The 20,420-nt window shown below is 39.7% G+C and overlaps 1 protein-coding gene across 3 annotated transcripts in view; it reads right to left on the reverse strand.

The window, feature by feature from the left end:
- The window catches only part of SAMD12 (sterile alpha motif domain containing 12), a 174,098-nt gene that overhangs the window by 112,216 nt on the left and 41,462 nt on the right, over positions 1 to 20,420 (reverse strand). For all 3 annotated transcript variants that reach the window (XM_040586127.1, XM_040586126.1, XM_040586125.1), the window contains exon 3: positions 14,908 to 15,037. In XM_040586127.1, the coding sequence (XP_040442061.1) occupies positions 14,908 to 15,037 (130 nt within the window). The remainder of the gene's footprint in view (positions 1 to 14,907; positions 15,038 to 20,420) is intronic.

Consider the following 20,420-nt stretch of genomic DNA (forward strand, 5'->3'; position numbering starts at 1 on the left):
TAGACATGGAAAACAGATGCTATTAATAAGCTATGTGCAGAATCTTACATAGAAATTACACCTAAGAAGAGAATTAAAGGAACAGCAGGTATGTGAGCATGTATCAGCATCCCAGTGGACTGATGAGAAACGTGTAATAGATCGTTTACAAACGTCATCTTCGCATATGTCACATTTGGTACATTTGCAAAATTCAGGTCTCTGGGGTATTCTAAAAGAAGACAGATGAGGACTTTAAATCTCAGAGTTAGACTTTCTGTATTACATGCAGATAGCCCAACGTGCTCTCTGGTCAAACACAGGAAAATATAATAGATTCAAACCCTAGAAGAGCTGTCGGGAAAACACACAGTACGCATAAAAATTACTAACTGGTTTTACCACGTAGCTTCCTAAGTACAAGTACTTACCCCAAATGTGGTGTTTACAACAGGGGTACATCTAGTAGCACTCAGGACTGCTCACAATAGCTTGAACTGGGAATACAAAGGTAAGTTGCCCTTATATCAAAACTTTTATCCTAGACCTAGTCTGACATAACAATTGAACTAGTAGGAAAAACCATGCATAGAGCACAGGAAGAACAGCTGGGTAACTGACACATTATTTCAGCTGTAGTTTTGCTAATTAGTATCTCCCACTATGTGGGGTGCCTAGTTCAAGGCTCATTTGAACTTCCCAGGGGCCTTTGCTTCTGAAGGCCTAGACTCTCAAGATGTAGAAAAACAAAACTGCAAATACAGATTGCTCCCTACCCAAATCCACACAACGAGGTTACAGAGAATACTGGAATCTAGAGATTGCAGATATTTCTGCTTAAAGGACCACTGTGACCATGGAGCCTGGGTGCTGCATGCATGCTTGCTCACCCTGTATTTTTCCACCCACCTTTCCCACCTTTTAAAAACTTGATTTTGCCAGTGCCTACCCTTTTTCCTAGTAAGCACTTTCACTGCTGAATGACCTGCAAAGCCAGGATTCATTTTCTGATTACTGAATCACTCAAGCTTCCAATTTCAGCTTTTGAATACACGCTGTTGTCCTGCTACGTCCCTATACCCAGTTATCAAGTCACCTATCAACCCTCCTTTCAGCAGTTTCATCTCCTGTAACATGACAACACAAGGCTCATCTTCCAGGCTTGAGAAAAGGCTGGGCTCCACCTTCCATCTACTGCTACACAATTCTTAGAATTAAAACATCACAACCGAACACATTATCCTAGTAGGAGACTTCAGCGACCCGGCCCGCATATGTCACAACAGTCCCTGCTATTCAATACAGCTGTTACAACAAGAGATTACATTAGTCCTATTAGCTTTGCGTTTAGAGTACGTGTAACATGGCTACCTACAACAACCCCCACCTCTCTTCTTTGAAGCCTGCATTCCTAGGGAGAACAGGCCATACCTGTGGGGTGAAGGGATTTCTCATATATTGCACGACATTTGGCTGCAAGGAAACAAAATTCTGTTGGAACCATTTAGTTAGGTTATTTATACCACACTTGTACCATTAACCTGTCCTGCTAATTGTTTTCTACCACCTCAACTGCAACACTTAGATGACCTGAAGTCTGAACAATGCTGTGCAACCAGTTAAACCAGGGGACACCAATAAAGGCCCTTTTCATTAGTGTCTCCCTGCTGTGTATGGGCATCTGTCAATGAACCTGCCTGACTGCAGCATGCAGCATAGGGAATTAAAAGGCACATGTTTAATTAAGATGTCATGTGATCTTAGGCTGGATGCTTAGGGGGCAAAAAAAGATACTGTATTCCACGTGGTAGCAGTTAACTACCAAACTTGTACCCTTGCCAATGGAAAACAAGAAAGAAATAAAAAAGTACCGGGTTAGTTTGACAGGCCAGGCATCAAGATGACTGGTATTAACTATACAATGCAATTCTTTGTTGATAGAAACCCAAATTAACTGTTCCATTATTTTGGCAGAATTGGCAAGAGGCTAACAGGTCTGCAGCTACTTGTGTTGAGTTTAATAAAAAGAAAAAAAAAGCCCAGATCAGCATTTTTTAACAGAAAGAAGCTTTCTCCATGAGACAGCCTTGGAATGAGTCAGTACGATATGAGTCTTAATATGGCCTAATGTAACATAAAAATGGACTGTACACATCTGTGAATGGCAAATTCAGAAGTAGATTAGCTTAGGATAATGGTTACAGGTGACATTCATCACAATCAAGCTCTCTTTTGTTTGTTTTTGATAAGGCAATATATGACAAGCTTTATCTACATCCGTATAACATCCATAAACCAATGGACACAAGCATTTTAGCACTGCAATTTAACTAGTGCTTGACAGCCGATTGGATTGCATTACTTCATAGGTTTGATATGCTCATAACAGATTGTCACATTCTTGGCATTTCTCCAGACAGTGTTTATACTTAACAACAGCAACAAAAAATTAGAACACGTAACAAACATTTCCTTATAGGCCATTTGGGATTATTCCACGTTTGGCACTGTTTTTTGAATAACCGTATTAATCCATCTTGAGGTTTTGAGCTGTTATATTTAGATCAAGAACATGTACTGCAAGATAAAATCTACATAACCTATGCAAAACAAACATTAAAAAGTATACATTCAAAAGGATAGTCAAGGAAAACTTTAGCTAAATAGAACACCTGTACCGACATTCAAAACCCAACTGGACAGTCTGTTCTAGCTGACCCTGCGTGTACAGGGGGGTTGGACTAGATTATCTCAAAAGGACCCTTGCAACCTAAATAACACCAGGATTTGGTGATTTTGACCTGCAAACAGCTAAGTATTCGCAATACTGCAATTCTCTGCACCCAACAGAACCTGCAGAGAAAGAGACCGGGGTTTATACACATAAACGTCTTTGGGTGGATCAAACACTTCTGTAAAAGACCTCCCTCTAATCACAGCGCAATGTCACCAGGCCCAGTGCAATGCAGGTGCCCTGTCAGTACAGTTGACAGGACTGGGATTACATTGACAGCTTGTCTCAAATACATGGCACACTGACAAAAGATACACATTTCCTCAAGGGTATCATTGTTCGGCATTTCACAAAAACAGAACAAAACCTCAAATTCCCCTTGGGGGAGCATTTAAGTTTTTTAGTCAGTGATTAAGAAGCAACATTTTTGTCTGTGGAGCTTGGAGGCTTCTCTTACTAACCTAGCAGGCAGGAATTCCATTGTGCTTCAAGCAGAGCTATTGCAGAACAGGGCAAGGTCTGCACAGCATGATGGGTTGCAGGCTCTTGTGGTTCTGAAAACTTCTGTGCGATACCTCATGTCCTGACATGGTTTTTTGATTTCTTCTGGGTTTTTTTGTTTGGGGTTTTTTTCATCCCTTAACCCTGCTTCTGCTTTAAATATGCAGCAGTGCAGTCCTGAAAGACTAAAATCCACAGCAGACTGTAATAGCAGCCACTGAAGTTCAGTAAGAATGGAGCACCTGATTTTCAGCAGCAACACAGCCCTCAAATGTATGCATTCACATATTGGATTATGATAGATAGTAGTTATATTTAATAATAAGTCATTAGAACAGGAGTCCCCCAAGTTTTATCTGGGATTAACCACTTAACATTGATTGCTATATAAAAGAGCTTGCTTCCGACAAGTACTTCGTGGTTCAGTAAGGTTAATGAAACCTCAGGGGAGGGAAGACTGGTTTTTGCTGGTTTTTTTTTAAGGAGTCATGCCTTTAGTACACCTTGTTAAGAAGGTTCATGGATTAATCTACATGTCTGTGTTTCAGATCAAAACGGCTTATTAAGATCCTACTTTTGTGTGTCAATGCTCACATTTGTAAGTGTAGGGTTTTTCTTCATAGATAACAAAATCAAATAAGAGATGGAAGTTTCTCACAGTGGATTCCTCTTTTCCGGTAGCAAGCAATTCTTCTGGCTGCACACAGGAAGACCAAAAGCCTTCTCCTGCATCAGTTAAGTGCCAATCACCACCAGGGTCTGAGGAATCAGATAAACACTTCCCAGGGTGTGCAGATCCTTGTTGGGTGAAGGGCTGAAAATCAGTTCCTGAATGCAGTAAGGGATTGGAGAGAATCCAGCCTTTTTGTTTCTTTTTGTTCCATGAGCAACTTCCACTGAATTCAGAGGAAAATGTTGGAGCTCGATCCTTCCATCTTTGCTAAAAGAGCCAGGTATCGTGACCTGCCTCCACTGCACATTCTACAATAACAAGGATAAAGCTCAGCGCCATGCGCACTGTATCAGGCCCTGTCAGACTTTCAGCCTGTTCAATGAACTATATCAAATGAAAAAATAATTTTCCCTGGAGTATTGGGAGGCACTCCTTTTTTACTGAAGACTGCTCCCTTGACAAATCTGGACTTTCAAAAGCCAGGTGCTTCAGTACCCGAGTGGTTAAAAAAACCCAAAAAGGCAGCTTTGGGTTTTATTTTATTATAATATGAGGAAGAGAGAAGTGCTTTTTCCTCCAGTCCCTTGCTCTCTGTAAAAGGCTCAGCTGGCTGAGCTGATACTTCCAAACCCAGCATCATTTTCAAAGAGGGACACGAAAAAACTCAGGAATTGACAAGGTATTTAGAAAAGACTCAAAGTTAGGGGTAAGGACTGGCATGCTTCATACCCTCCTGAGCACAGCTGTCACTGAAGACACAAGCTTACACACACGCTGATCTTCTGGGAGGATAACGCCTGCGGGAGGTACCGGGGCTGCCGCAAGGCTGGCGGCGGGCTCGCGCTCCGGGGCGGCGGGGCGAGCCTTAGCCTGGCTGCTGGCGCCCCCCCGAGGCGTCCGGCGGTACTGCGCCCCGCGTCCCCGGCAGCGACCGGCGCTCGGCAATGGGAAGAGGTGTAAAAAGAAAAAAACCCCAAGTTTTCCCAAACGCGTTTTCTTTTTTTTTCCTAAACACCAACCCGGAGACGTCTGGGAAGTCCTGATGACTGCAGGCGGCTGTTTGCTCTGCACCAGCGGGGGAACTCAGGGCCCACCGCTTGTCGGCAATGCCCTGATCCTGGCCAGGGGTGCGGGGGCAGAGAAAGCAAAGTGAGAACGGGGGGCCACCACAGAGGGAATATTTAGGACATGAGCTAATCCATTTCTCAGAGACCTGGTGCAAGAGTGGATCTGTTGTCTGCATATATATTTGAAAACAAACAAAAAAAAAAATCAACTGTGAAGAAGCTGAAATGACAGCATAACCGACAGTGGGCATCTGGCTTGGGAAGAGTCACAGGGATTAGACACCGGTGGGAGTCGGAGGTGAGAAGGAACACCATGGGTTGCAGACCGATCGGATGGGAGAGATTAAATACACACTTGTTTGTGTCACAAAACTTGTTTGTGTCACAAAGCAGAAGTCAAACTCACAGCCATGACTTCCTCCAGGTTCAGGTTTCAGGAGAACTTCCCTCTGCATTTAGGTTAGCTGTGTTATTAGCCTGGGGAATGCTGCCAAATAATTATAAGATTACACTAAGACTAAATCCCCGTATCATGAATAGCACACGCTGGCAAGTAACAAGCTGAAATAAAAAGAATCAGCTCTAGCTGCTCACTGATATCACAGACATGCACTCACTAAGCAGCAAATTAATTCATTTCTCCGAAGTGAAGGATTGCAAGGTCCTCTAACAACTCCTCCACTTCATCATCAAAGTTTTCCCCATCTAAGTTTCCTTACCTACAACTGAACCTTAAAATTGACTTTGTGTCTGCACAGCAAAGACAACAAATACTCCTTCCCAGACAACAGTATGAGTAATCTGAAGGGAGACACTCCAATACATCCCATTTTTGTCCTGGTTCCCACCAGAATGGGAACCAGAACTCCTGAAGCATTGCTGGAAAGCTTGACTTGGTGGGAAATGAAAGCCCAGCAGTACTAACCAGCAGTCTGAGCTAAAAAAACCCAAGTTTCAGCCTCCATAGATATAGCACAAGTTTTAAAAAAGCAACACAGAATTACAGTTTAATGAGACTTTGGTCAGGGCACAATGCTTGGAATCAGCACAATTCATAGGAAGGCCTAAATATTCCATGGCCAGTTCTAAACTAAGGGCCCTGTCCTTTGAGTGGAAAGCCTCCAGGCTGTTGCACACCATACTATAGTAGTACATCAGTATTAATTAAATGGGGAAATAAAAGAAAGGAAACAAAGGAGTGCCATCAGGGTTAACAGTGCTACATCCCATGGTTTCAAGCTGGTCCTTGGAGGTCTCCAAGTAATAAGAGCACTTCACCCTACCTAGCTTCTAGATCATGGGATGACACAGCCTAGTGATTGATCAAGGAACACGGTAAAGTAATAATGTAATCACTAACGGTTGGTGATGATTCCAAAAAACCTGTAGAAAAAGAATGTCTTTAGAAATGAGAAGGTAGAGCTTCAGTATTTGGTAAAGTGTTAGAACTATTCATAAGGTAATCAACACCCCTGTAAAGCAGCCAAAGAAAAAAACAGTTGATAAAAAGCATGTTTCATCAAGAACACATGAAGGGTCACAAAAGAATGAGGACAAAGGAAACAGGGTGAACATAAAAGGGTTGTTTTCCGACCATCTTTTAGCTTAAAGTCCACTAAATTCATCTGTTTGGAGGCATCCCTCATCCCCTTCATTGATTATTTCAGCAATTTCCTCTATCACCCTTGGTCTTATGAATCCCGCTGAAGTAGGATGCCTGAGTCACCTAACATAGACAGGGTAAGCACCCAAGTCTAAACTCAGTATCTCCTAAGCTTCTTGGCTGTCAGTGGATCACGATCAGTGTACCGTACTTTTTGCAGATATGCTGTGCAGCCTTATCAGCAAACTAGGAAATATCGCAAAGCTTTACAATATGGTTTGAAAAATCCTGAAATAGGCTTTGCTAAGACATTTGATACAGTTTTCCATATCTTACCCTAATTCACATTTTTAGCTCCCCTCTGAGTAAGAAACAGAAATTGATTTTGAAACTGGTTGCCACGATGAGAGGTTCTGGGGGTGAGCTTTACACGACACTGATGTGAATCAGTGTTTTATAGACAATAGAGTAGATCAGGTTTGCAAAGACTGTACAACAAAGATCTTTTCAAGGAGGAAGGTAGAAGGTTATATGATCACTAGTTAGTAAAAGTTGACTAAAATAAATAGAACAAGACTAAATTAAAAATGAAAAAAATCCTGGCGTTAGAGGGAAGGAATAATCTAATTATTATTGCCTGTAATTATGAAACATTACTTCCCCAGCATCTGACAGCACTTGAGGAGTAAGTACTGAGGAGCAAGTAAACACTGCTTCAAATGAAGAAATATACCTTTTTCTCCTTTCACCTAAATACTCACACTCCAAGGATACTGAAGAATTTACCTAAGCTAAATTGACAGGGAATTTCAAATCTGAAGCTAAAGGACAGGAATTATACTTTCAGTTCAAAGATGATTTGGATTCTGTGTTATACATTAGGTAGGAGTAAAAGCTACGGCGCATCTGGCTACCATGGCTCTTACTGAATTCTTATATAGCGACAGAGTAAAGAAAAAGAGGCAGCTAGAGTGCAATTCACTTTCGAGTGTACTGCAGAGCAATCGTTTGTTGAAACCATGAGAGATCTTCCCAGGTAGTTACAAGAGGAGAGAGCATACCAAGGAAAAGCAACCAGACCCAAGAAATCCCCAATAAGACAGGAAGCAGTGTAAAACATTCATCAGCTACTTGCACAGCAGATCTCACAGCTGGTAACAGAGCAGGAGCATGGAAACTTAATTTTGAATTTAGTAGACATAGAAGCAATAACATTAAGATATCATTGGCAAGCAAGGACAAAACTGCCTCCACCACCCTTCAGCAAGTTCCCTTTCCTATTAAACTGAACAGATGATACTATCACTTCTTCCATACAGGATTTTATGTAACAAATAATGGCATTAGACACTCCACGTTGGTTTGTGCATGGAAGAGAAGACAGCTCCACTTCGTAACTAATTGGCTCCATTTCTTACAAATGTAAGGGCCCAGCTCCCCTATGCACAAGCAGAAAGTCAGTTTAGCAATGAAGACTTTGTCAAGGCAGCTAGTTGGAAAACACTCTCCTGTTCCAGACTAAAAGAAAAAAAAAACCCTCATAAAAAAGATTACTTTCTGCCATAATACTCCACAGATTGTTTTTCACAGAAGAGCCAATTTATCAGAAAATAATCAACTATGTTAATATTTAAGTTACAACTTCAATGAAATGTTCAAGTGCCTCACTGTCCCCTTCTCAACTGCAGGTGAGCCTTTCCTGGTCATACCAGATCTCTTACGAGCCATTACAGTCTTGCCTCCTGTTACGGGAGTTCACTGTATATTGCATGAGCTATAATCTGGCTGAAAAACCATTCTATGATTCTGTGAAAAGCCAGACCCAGGAACCATTGCTGAGACATGAGAGAAGATTACTTTCATGCAAAATTTTCTTTATCATTAAGAGGCTGAATAATGAAAACAATAATTTTGACTTTGTAACTATTTGGCTCATCCAACTTCTCTCATTCCTATGCTATAGAAACACAATTACATTAATATATTTCTGACATTATTGCCCATGCAAAAAGAACAGTTGCCACATATTATGCGAACAGGAGCCTTATCCCAACACCCATCTCACTCTTTGATGTGTTCCACATGTTAAAAGTTTGAGACCAGCCAAGTATGAAACAAGGAAAACTCTTTAGCCCCACACATTTTCCAACATGAGTATCACAGCTCCACAAAGCATACTGCAAATAAGTCTGACCTTATCCAGGCAGCAGAATAAAAGCTCTCTCCAGGGTGAAACAGTGATTTGATTTTATTTTTCAAACTGCAGATGGATGTAGTCAGGATTGATCTGACAGCCCACCAGCCAACACTGCTGTTAAGACCTCACAAGAAAGAGCAGGGGAAAATGGCATAAAGAAGGACCATGGGCAAGGCTGGCTGAAGCTTTGCACTGCAGAGAAGAGGAGGGCTTCACAGAGATGGCTGGAGATGGAAGTTGCTTCTACAACACCACTATCAGATGAACACTGCTTCAGAAGAGAGATCTATTGTGCTGAAGAGCACTATCACATGCAAAACAAGGAAGATGACTAATATTTTACCAGAAATACCCTCCACTTGGACACAATGAAGGTCCTTTTCGCTTCTACTAAAAAACCTCTTTTCTTCTGTGAATAAACTAGATGCTTTCTGAGATATACGACAGTGCTGCAGAATGCTCAAAACTTGCTACAGGTTTGGGACAAAAAGGAGAAAAATGTGGTAAGCAAAACTTTAATAAAGCTTTTAAAGAGGCTAAAGTACTTCCTACACAACCTTGCCCTGACCCAGGACCTTCTTCACTTGGTACCAGTCCTACACCTGATCATAAAAAAAGTCCTCTACCAATAACCACCTAGAGAGTAGGTTTGACCAGTTTATAAGGGACAATAAGACAATGTCCAATAAAATAAGCCAAGAAAAGGTGCCAGTTTATGTAGTCTTCTGTACTGTAACTACTGTAACTACATCGGGATTTATGAGAAGACTGGAGGGCCAGGTGTCAGGTAAGACAGACAGGCAAGCACTGGGGTGAACACTTACTGAGGTCACCTTACAGAAGACCTCATCTTGCTTCTTGCATCACATGTCAATTAGGTGTGCTGTGTCACTGGCACGAGAGGTATGTTGGGTCAATGTGATACTCATCAACACTGCAAGGATGAAGGATAACAAAGCTGGAATCACTTGCAAAGGGAGGGATCACGAAATGAGCAGAAGTTGTTCCAAATGAAGCCAACCTGTTAATAGGAAGATTCAGCTGACACAAACACTGTCTTTTATACACATATCACAACATCGGTATCTTTATCTCTGTTGTACAGATGCCAAAACATATACAAGGAAGATGAACATGCCCAGGAGGACACAACACGGTGACTAAAGCCACCTGGGTTTGGTCACCCTTCCTGACCCAGAGGTAGGAACAAAACCCAGGCCTCCTGTGCTCCACGGCACACCTTTCATCCCCAAGTCACTGCACTGGTTGCAGCACAAAACTCAGCCAAGTTCAACAAAACAAAGGGCATAGTTAAACTAGATATGTTCTGGAAATTGAAAAGATATCTGGCAGTACTTTGATAAGAAAAAGAAGCCCTTTCTCTGTATGGACAGAGTAACTTAGACCCTGAAGATTCAGTGTGCTTCCTAAGAATACCACAGTAACCTGAAACAGAGCCAAGATTTCTTCACATTCCAGAGTAGCATCTTGAAGCACAAGACCATTCCTTCACCAACACGCTAAATGTGAGCATTTCAGCTGATACGAAAAAACCCTAACATTTGCAGAGATATTACTGAAGTGAAAAAAATTAATCAATTCAGGTTTTAAAAGCAAGGTTTTATATGAATTTTATAAAAAAATGTCAATATAGCTGATTTAATGCAAGCATCTTTAAAGTTTATAGAATTAGGCAGATTTTAAGCCTATTTCCATTAAGTTTTCAGTGGCAGTTCATATTTCATTTTTCTAGGTGCCATTTGGTGTTTCATGAATATTCATAAGTTCTGGTACCTTCTAAAACCAAAAAGAGGTTTTCTCTAGTCCTGTTCCTTTCCTCCTTAAAAGTTTAATTTAAAAAGGCTTGAGTCCTTTCAAGCACCTTCTATTAAATTCCTTCACTTGGACCAAGGTGCCTCTTGGGTATTACTTTGACAGAATGAGGTTTGTTTAATGATCATAGCATTAAAATCTCATGCTCTGAAGAAATGCATTAGCACACTGGGGAACATGGTGTAGAAACAAGAGGTGAAGCAGGGTTTCTTTCCTTCCTTCCTTTCTTTCAACAAGTCACATATCAATAATTAGTTACTTTGACATCTTCTTCATTTACTTTGTCAATGGACCGTTTTCCCCAAAATTATTATTTCTTAGTCATTCTATGCTCAGTCTTGCCCCTGTTAATGCTGAGACATTGCAAAAACGGCACACAAAGAACAACTCATCTCTCAATAACTCCCTAATCATTTAAAAATCCTGCTGCCTGGCAAATTCAGAGCCACAAATGTACACTGAAAGCAAGGTCTATTTCTCAGGTCTGCCTCCTGGATTATACTGGTATAAAATGACTATAAAAATCTGGCCAGTCAGAGCAACTTTTTATGTCCCCTGACACCGATGTAAATGCCAACATCAGCAGTAGAGCCTCTGGTGACATGGCCCTACCACTACCTTGTTTTCTTGGTTGCACAGGCCACTGTCATCCTTTTCTTCTCTCTTTTTATTGTCTTATTTTCCTACCAGTGCTAATTCCTACCAGGTGCCCTTAGACCTCACTCAGTATTAGTCCTTCAAGTTCTTCAGTTCTGGCTCTGCACCCAACACCGTGAAAATGGACCTGTTGCTGAGTAAGTCAACCTAACCAAATGCTCCACTCCCTGAACTCAACAATTTTGTGTATAAAAGAAGTCTCTGAATTTCCTGTTAGGCCTTTCCATATTTAATTCTCCCTAACTGGCTCCAAAATGCATTTCACTAGTTCTGTGGTACTAAGTACTCGGCAAATTATAGGACCACCGAAGAATTCAGGTTGAAAGGGAACCCAGCAGATTTCTGGCCCAATCCCTTGCCCAAAGCAGGGTCAGCTATGAGATCAGATAAGGTTTTTCAAAGTTTTATCTAGCTGGGGCTTGAAACCATCCCAGGACAAAGACCGTGCAACCTGTCTGAGAAACGTGTTCCAATACCCAACTGTCCTCACAGGGAAAAAGCTTCTCCTTACGCTCAGCCTCTTGTTTCAACTCAAGTCTGGTGTCTCTCGTACATCACTCTGAAGGATCTCGCTCCATCTTTTTGACAACATCCTTCTACACACTGGGGGCTGCTGCTAGTCCCCCCATCCCACCCCCAACAAGCTGCCTCTTCCCCAGGCTGCCTCTTGGCCCAGCTCCCTCAATCCCCTTGTCACAGGGTAAGTGCTCCAGCCCTGAGCATCTTGGTGGCCCTGGAGTGCAAGTTCCAGCACTGTGGATCCAAGAACTGGAGTGTAAAAAGTGCAAAGTAAAGCAGAACAATGACTATCCTTGATCAGCTTGCTATGCTCCTTATAATACTGACCATGATTCTGTTAGCATTTTTTTGCTGCCAAGGCACAACACTGGTTCATTTATTCTTCCTGACTATCAAGACCACAGGTCCTCTCCATCAAAGCCAGACAGCCAGCCCACCCCAGGCTGAATGGGGTGCAAGGGGCTTGGCCTTCCCAGCTGTATTTCATAAGGCTCCTGCTGACTCATTCCTCCAGCCTATGTCTGGTTCCTGGTCCCTACGAATGGCAGCCCTACTCTTGAGTCTATTGACTGTTACCCCCAAGTTGGTGTCATCTGCAAATCTGATGAGAATACACTCTGTCCCACGGCATCCTGAACATCACTGTTAACATGAAGAACTTTTTCCTTACTAGGTAAAACACCAAATTAAGTATTTTTTCTTATACATTTGCAGCTGCTCTTTATTAGGAGTAGTAAAAAGGTATAAAACCCCCACAAAAAAAAAGGACATTTTGGGTTGCTTTTTTGCCCCCAACTCTATTAATAAACTGTAATCAGCAACTAAAAGTCCCAAGTAAAATGCCACACTTTTCAACCTCTACAGTTAACAACTGTTAGATATGCTTGCACAAGACCATTTTCCTGGCTTATGACCATGCCTCAGATTTTATCTTCAAATAAAGTTTAAATATCCTTTTCATGTCACTTTCCTCAAGTTCTTTTCCATCATATTTTTCCATATCAAAGCAGCCTGTAAAGTCACTTTAATTCCTGAGAAATTTTCAACAATCACATTCACTTTTCCATAGCCATATCTGGAAACAGTTACACTACCTTGGCTTAATCTTCACATTAGTTTCCATGCTTCTTTTATATTCTACTTTTTTGGAGCCACAAATCCACTGTTATATCCCCTTATTAGATTTCAAGTAATCAGAGTCACAGGGACCAACAGCACTGGAAATATCCTCCCAAGTTATTGATTTCACTCATAATATTATCACAATATACTTTTTATAATATCTGTACAAACATTGATTGCATTTCTTCTTTTCTTTGGCAGGTACTGAAGTTGTTTCCTTTCCTGCAGATGTACTTTCTAACACTCATACTAGTATTTTCCTTGTACCTCTTTTGTGTAAAGTAAGAAAGATTGATCTTGATTCTTCTTTTTCATAGAGGTCTATAAAGTTCAAAGTTTTGCACATCTACAGTGAAACTACAAGGTTTCCATCTACGTTTATGTTGAAATGAAAACAACTTCTTCCTTTCAACTTAATTTCACAGTGCCTTATTCCAAAAGGAGACAATATGACAGTAAAACAGTACGAGAAAAAAATTAAGAAATAGTTTCAATTTTTTTCTGGTAGCGCTCTGGATGCAGTCATCTGTACACATGGGTTGGGAACACAGACTACATTCCCATAGACTGCATTCAACAGATGGTGACTTAGAGGAAATGGGCACAGTAGTTACATACTAAAAGTCTATACTTAACAAAGCAATACAAACCACTTCTCATATGTAAGTGTGTATGTGTGTTCATGGCTACATAGTAAACAAACATTGGTAGTTTTGTTTGCCCTGTTTGCAATCATTCACATATTATCAGAAAGGAAAGAATAGCAACAGGAATCAATGTAAAATTTGAAACGCCACAAGTACGCATACATGAACAGACACTAATTGAAACATACATTAGTTAACAATACGTTATTGTTAAGACTGAGTATGTGAAACTAAAATCTCTGCTTCATACTATGTGGCTGAATGCCAGTCCCCAGTTTTGTACACCACCATTTCAGAGAACAAATTCTGTTCCACATTAAACTTTTTACAGATTAATTACTGTCTGGGATATGAGCAAAAATGCTATTTAACTCCCAAGTTATATCCGTATTTATTTTAACCCAGTTACTCTGCTAAACTGATTGTTAGCTCAAAGTGGTCAGCTAAAATACCAACACAGAAAACTGAGCAGGAGCTAACAAGTCAAGCACATCAACAAAATCAATATCAGCTTCTAAAATAAATAGGAAAATAAAATATAATGATGCTTTTTAATATATTCTTTTAAGACAACACACTGAGTGTTGAAGTTTAGAGGTTCTGTGGGTATTTGGGAGTCACCGTGATAGAACAAACATGTATGTTTTAGACTAGACAAAGAAAATATGTGCAAGTGGGAAGCCCCCATCCAGTAAAGAAAAGGCTGCAAGAAAGAACGATTGAATGTACTTGAGCTACACTTGGGACAGAAACCAGTTTCATTGGCTGGAAATAATCGTTTAGATTGTTACTAGGAAAATACCAACATTAAGGACCATAAAATACTGGAATGGAGAGATGTAAAAATCTCCTCCATTGCAAGTTTTCCAGAACAAAGTTAAGACAAATATTGGTCAGAAATGAACTTGCTGTATTGATCTTGCTTCATTACTAGGGAGGGGCTCGGCTGGCCTTATTTCACATTCTACATTTTAAGAACTCTAATACTAAAAAAAAAAAAAAAAAACAAAAAAAAAAACCTCAAGGTGAAACACCTCAATGAAAAAAAACTCATTTACATTTTTCCTCATAGGATATTTCTTAATGTTTGGAGTGGGAGGGGTGTTATTTATTTGGAATGAACAGGGTGTATCCTTTACCCACATACAGACTGGCTTGTTTCCTCATTATATTAACCCTGAATAATCTGAAAGAGACAGGGAAATCACTTACCACATCCTATGAAAACCAGTGTATTCTCCCTGCTCTAAACCTTGCAACTGTCTGGTCATACAATCAACAAAAAGCCCTCAGTCCATGGTTACAATCTATTAACAAGAAAGTAAAATAATGTGCCACATTTTAAATAAAATATTTCTGATAGCGCATACTTTACCAGTTATGTCATGCTGTTTGAATGACTCACTGTAGATTTGATACTGATTAGGGCAATGTTTCTTCAGCCATTTGCAGACATCCTGCTGGGTCCATAATGCCACAGGCTTGGTCAGCTTCACAGTCCCGGACTAGAAACACAGAATGAAGAATAAAAATATGTTTAGTCCACACACAAGTTTCAGAAATATTTACCTGTGAGGTCCATATACAATATTAAAATAACACATGCAAGATAGGAGCGGCTCTGGCTGGCAGATACCCAATAATCACCCGCATGGTACACAAGACCCAGCTATTCAAACACATCACACAGGAATCACACACAGTGAAAGGTTCTTTATTTTGCATTGCACACATGTTCCTTGCATCAAAGAAATACATTGCACCATGTCTTACTTCAGTAACAGTTAAAAGAGTGACCAACTCTGACTGCACCCAAAGGGCAATAGATGCTGCCTTTGAAGCCTTCAAATTCACAGAGGTTTGTATGTCTGTGTACCAGTTTGGGTATAACCATAGAAGACCGGGCGTACCCTCAGGCCAGGCATGTTTCTCAACTAAAGTTAGAAAAGAGCTTGCAACAAAGCTCTTTAGTGCAAACAAGCTTAAAAGACTAGTTGTCCCAGGAAAAGAAGACTACACACCAATGAAGCTAAAACTAGTGATACTGGTTCATACTGAGCATTTCAGCTGACATCCCTAGTTTGTGATGTTTACAAGCAGTTTTAGTTTTTCTGCTTCCTTTTTACCTTTAACCCTCCTACAATCACCATTATGTGAAATAAGTAGGCCTCCTTCTTAAAATAGTTGCTTCTTTATAAATAAGACCACTGTTCAATATTTTGTTGAAAATTCAGTTTTATAATAATCTAAAAAAATAGCATAACAGTTTATACATAAAATATTCATAAATCGAGTCAATTGCATTATCATATGTATAAACTCACGTTGCATTTAATCAAACAATTCACTTTTGCACACACACTCTTTTAACCATATAAAAATGCTGAGTTATAGATGACCCAAACTGCAGGGATTTAAAGCCTCTTGTCAAAGTAGGCAAAACAACAACAAAAAAATATATTCAAAGTTGGGGGCTTGGGTTTTTTTTTGTGTGGTTTGTGTGTTTGGTTTTTTTGTTTGGTTGGTTGGTTGGTTTTTTTTGCAACATGGTCTTTCCAGAAGACTGAAAAAAATCTTAAATAGATAGGCAGTTATTACTAACAACAAATGTTTAACATTAGACATTGCTGATGTAAGTGGGTGTGAACACCAGTGTATCTATTTACTTCATGATTTTGGCAAAAAACTGAGTCTATGGAATCAAATCAAAGTAGCTTTGTTCCCATGCTGTGCATGCAGAATGCCTGTCCTCCATCCAGCTCCTTGGTGGTGAAAAAAGTTCAAGAGAATGTTTTCTGCCCAAATCTGAGGTGAAAGGGAATGTCATCTCAACCATTTTTTTCCATTGGGAGTCATGGTGGATTGCTTCAACATGGCCAACCAGGGTTTCTCTCAGCATTTACGCAGATGTACTTTGTCAGACAGACTTTTTTTCAAAGTTGCTTTGAAATTTTTCGTTACTAAAAGCCCAAAGGACCAAGCAGTTTTAAGCTAGTGCTTTGCATGTCCTGTTAAGGCCATAAAGTATATCATGCAGAGATATTAAGTTAGGGCCAGGGAATATGGCAGAGTTAAAATTCCAATAGGCAGACATGTCTTTAATTTCTCATGTCCAATTTTCCCTATCTCTTTTTCCTTGCCTGGGTAGAAATTAAATAAACAGCAGGAAAATTATAGTTGAATATATAATACAATGCACATCCCTTAGCTCAGCTTTTTTTGTTTTGAACAGAAATACATTCACCAGAAACACGAATCCCATTTCAAATGCATGAATAGGCACCATCCACATTTAGAGATATCACAATGATGCACAAAACCACTCCAAATAATTGATTCTCATCTTTTGCTGCCATCTACCAACCTGTAGCAGGCAGAAGCCTGACTGACAGACTTGGCGTCCACAAAAAGAAATGTCCAGAGGTGGCTGACAGTGCTCTATAACCAGGACATTGCTTACTCTCCTACCATCCTTCCCAAGAAACATATCAGTCTTCTGCACGTACAGAAACCCACCCTGGACACTGCGTAAGAATGGAGAAGGGGCAAGCTCTGTACGGAGAGCAAGTACCCTGCAACTGTTCCTCATGCAACTAGGAAGATCAAAGGCTCCTCTTTGAACTTCTCTAGCCTACTTGTTACTGCAATTTGAGTCAAAGAAGAAACTGAATTTCAATGAAGAGCCCAATATTATGGTGTCAGTTAGATGATTTTCATTACATACATATATAAATGCGTGTCCTTCACAAATACATCAAAGGAAGAAAAAAAGAAGTCAAAATAGCCATAACACACAAGCAGTTTCTCTGATTCCATAGAAATCCAAGAACAACAGGGTCAAAACTTTGACGTATATCTTTATATGAGTTTCTGCTTAAATGTGAAGATTTTTCTTGAGCATTAGAATCTTTGAAGACTAGAGGAATGTATGTCAGCCCTTGAACAGTAAATTGTTAATGGCTTTTCTTGTACATCATAAAAATACTTAATTACAAATACTTGTATACAACTATATATAGCTAGCTGTATATTTACAAGCTATTTATTCCTAGCTGAAAGTACACAAATAGTGCCAATGTTTGTTTTAACTAAGAGGTTGCTCTTTTCAGTTCAGCCACCATTCTTCTTTTAAAAGGTTTAACCACCATCACGTTAAATACCTGAAAAACAGGTTTATCAGCAATTACAGTAGAAATTTAACATTTCCCTCTGTGCCCATAGAACAGAAAGAAGGATTCAAATGTCGCTGTTATGCCATGCAATATAAGTATCACTGCGCAAACACATGCTGATTTTTTACTGTCCCATGTTCAGAATTATGATTGAAACATGTTTGACTTAAACTGCAGTCCAAAGAGGATATTTTTACATTGACACCATCAAGCATTACGTTTAATTTTCTAACTCATAAGGACTTTATGAGTGAAAGGAATACAGGTTTTTTAAAGCAATGGTTATTATAAGTATATTGGTTTTGCTTTCATCTTTGGAACACCATACCTGAAATATTGTTCAACCAGACGCTCAAAATGAAAGGCTATTAAAAAACATGCTTCCCTCCCACAAAATTAATGTGTTAGGTTCTTCCTGCTCTAAAGCTAGATCTTATACTAAAAAATTCCCAGTAAACCAAGGAAAATAACCCTTACCAAATGAATCTCCTCCCACTAACTATATACAAGTACCTAGGCAGGTGGAAAACATTATGTTTTACTTTATTGCTGTTTACCAGCTCAAACGGTAGACCCAAACTGATTAAAACAATGTATTAAAAAAAAAAAAAAGTTTATTTAGTTCAGCCTTCCCTTTCATTTTCCTGACACAACTCATCCTAAGATCAGCCTTTGCTGGCAACACTTTAATAGCTTTTATCCTGCCGAATGCCATGCCAACTCATGTGCCAGGTATAGATCTAATGAGAATAAAAGTCTGCAGTATTCTGATCTTTCCTTTTATATTTGAAGGAAAACCTGTTTTTTCAGGATTTTGTGTCAAACTTTCTTCTAAATTGCCTAACCCCATTTTTTGCTATGTTTCTCAAACTATAAAAATTAATCCAAAGGAGAAAAAATTACGATATTTAAATTGTGACATAATTTCATGCTCTTTGCTCCATAGTGCAGAGAAGACAGTACTTAAAAGCACCAACTCAAGAGTAAATAAACAAATCAAACTTACAGCCTGCACACTACTAGTGAGTGCATTTCACTGTTCAAAATAGCATTAGCAAGGAAGACCTGCTCTTCCTAAGCAATTACATACAAGTTATCTCTTCAGCCTTCCACGTGCAGTTTACCAAGCCTGCCAATTCTGAAAGTCAATTTATGCACCAGAATTTCTTTGTCTTTATTTATCGTATTTTACTCCAAAAGAAAGATTTATGTATTTTTGAGTGATGGCAGATTCACTCTCGTTATTAAAAATACTTTACACTACAAGCCCAGTTATTTAAAAGAGCTTCTCCAACCCAAACATTTTGTGCATTTATAGATCTGCTCAGATTACAAAATCCAGGGACTGTGGAGATCAGAGTCCTCAGTCAAACAGGGCTGCAGGGCTCCTGGAAGAAGGCTGCCCAATACCATTTGTAACATCTAATTTGCCCACATACTGATTCTGACTTAGAAGCAGAGTCAACGCATATTTACATTCAAATTTATCCAAAGTCAGACCCTACAGTTTCTGCCTAAAAACACTTTGTATGAAACAAAGATGGATAAAAGAGCGCTGCTCAAAGCACCTTTCTCAAAAGCAGATGCTGCTCCAACACACATCACGAGAGATTCTGCTCTAGAGTTTATGGTTTAACTAGAAAAAGACAAAGCAGGACCACTTGTGCTCTAGCTGCATTGGTCGAAGAACACAAGCAAGGCAAGGCTACAAGGAGAAGCGCTATCATTTATTAGACCAGCAGTGCGGAGCTCTGCCAGCTGTGTTTCAGACACGAAGAAATCTTCACACAGAATAAGATGTGGAGTACAGCTGCTCAATGTTAACCATTATGTTAACCCAGTTAAGCAGTTCAAGAGAAAAGGGGGCTGATAGCTGTGAAGGGAGGTATAGGAAGAGCAAAGGAAAGAAGTAATAAGGTCACTGCCACCTAATAGGGACAGAGAGAGTGCGGTGGGTGGCTGTCACCCCTAGAACAACACAGAGTCAGCTGGGGCAGGAAACAAGAAAATGTGTCAGAAAACCATTGATGTGTCTGTGATCTGAGAGAAAGAGACTGGGAGGAAAGGAATGGAATCATTTCATGCATGAAGTTGAGAAGGAAATATTTGTTAAATCAAAACATAATGTCTTCTGCAAGCAAACTATAAAGGGCCAATGACATATTTAAGAACTACAAAAATAAAATTTTATGTCGCCTGCTATAGATACATATAGCTGAGAACTTAAATGACACAGCTCCAAAAGCTGTCCAAGTTATTGTCAAATCTTCCAGGCTGCTCTGGAAACAAGACTAACAGCATCATCTTCATCGTTTATGACAAGAAGCAGCAGGAGCAGCAATGCCCAGTAAGAATTTCTAAAGCATGGGGTTTTTTTTAACATGTTTGGGTTATATTTCTAAAACTGAAAAAATAAGAATCTTTTTCATATATTCCAAATTACTTCTCCAACATTAAACTGCCTATATAGGATTCAGAATCAATGACTAACATAAAAGCCAGTTTCAATTCTGGAAAGAACAGAAGTAGTGAGCCAGGCTTGTGAATGTGTCTTTATACAATGTCTTAAAATATGGACTAATCTGTAAAGGACACATTTTGGTTTAGAAATACACTTTCTCAGATAGTCAGATAGTCATACTTACAGGTTTTTTTCCCAGCAAAGACTAAAAAAGGTAACAGCAATAAGCAGACACCCCATAAAACCGCTGAAACC

This window comes from Falco naumanni, chromosome 3 (assembly GCF_017639655.2).
Source record: "Falco naumanni isolate bFalNau1 chromosome 3, bFalNau1.pat, whole genome shotgun sequence".
Lineage (NCBI taxonomy): Eukaryota > Metazoa > Chordata > Aves > Falconiformes > Falconidae > Falco > Falco naumanni.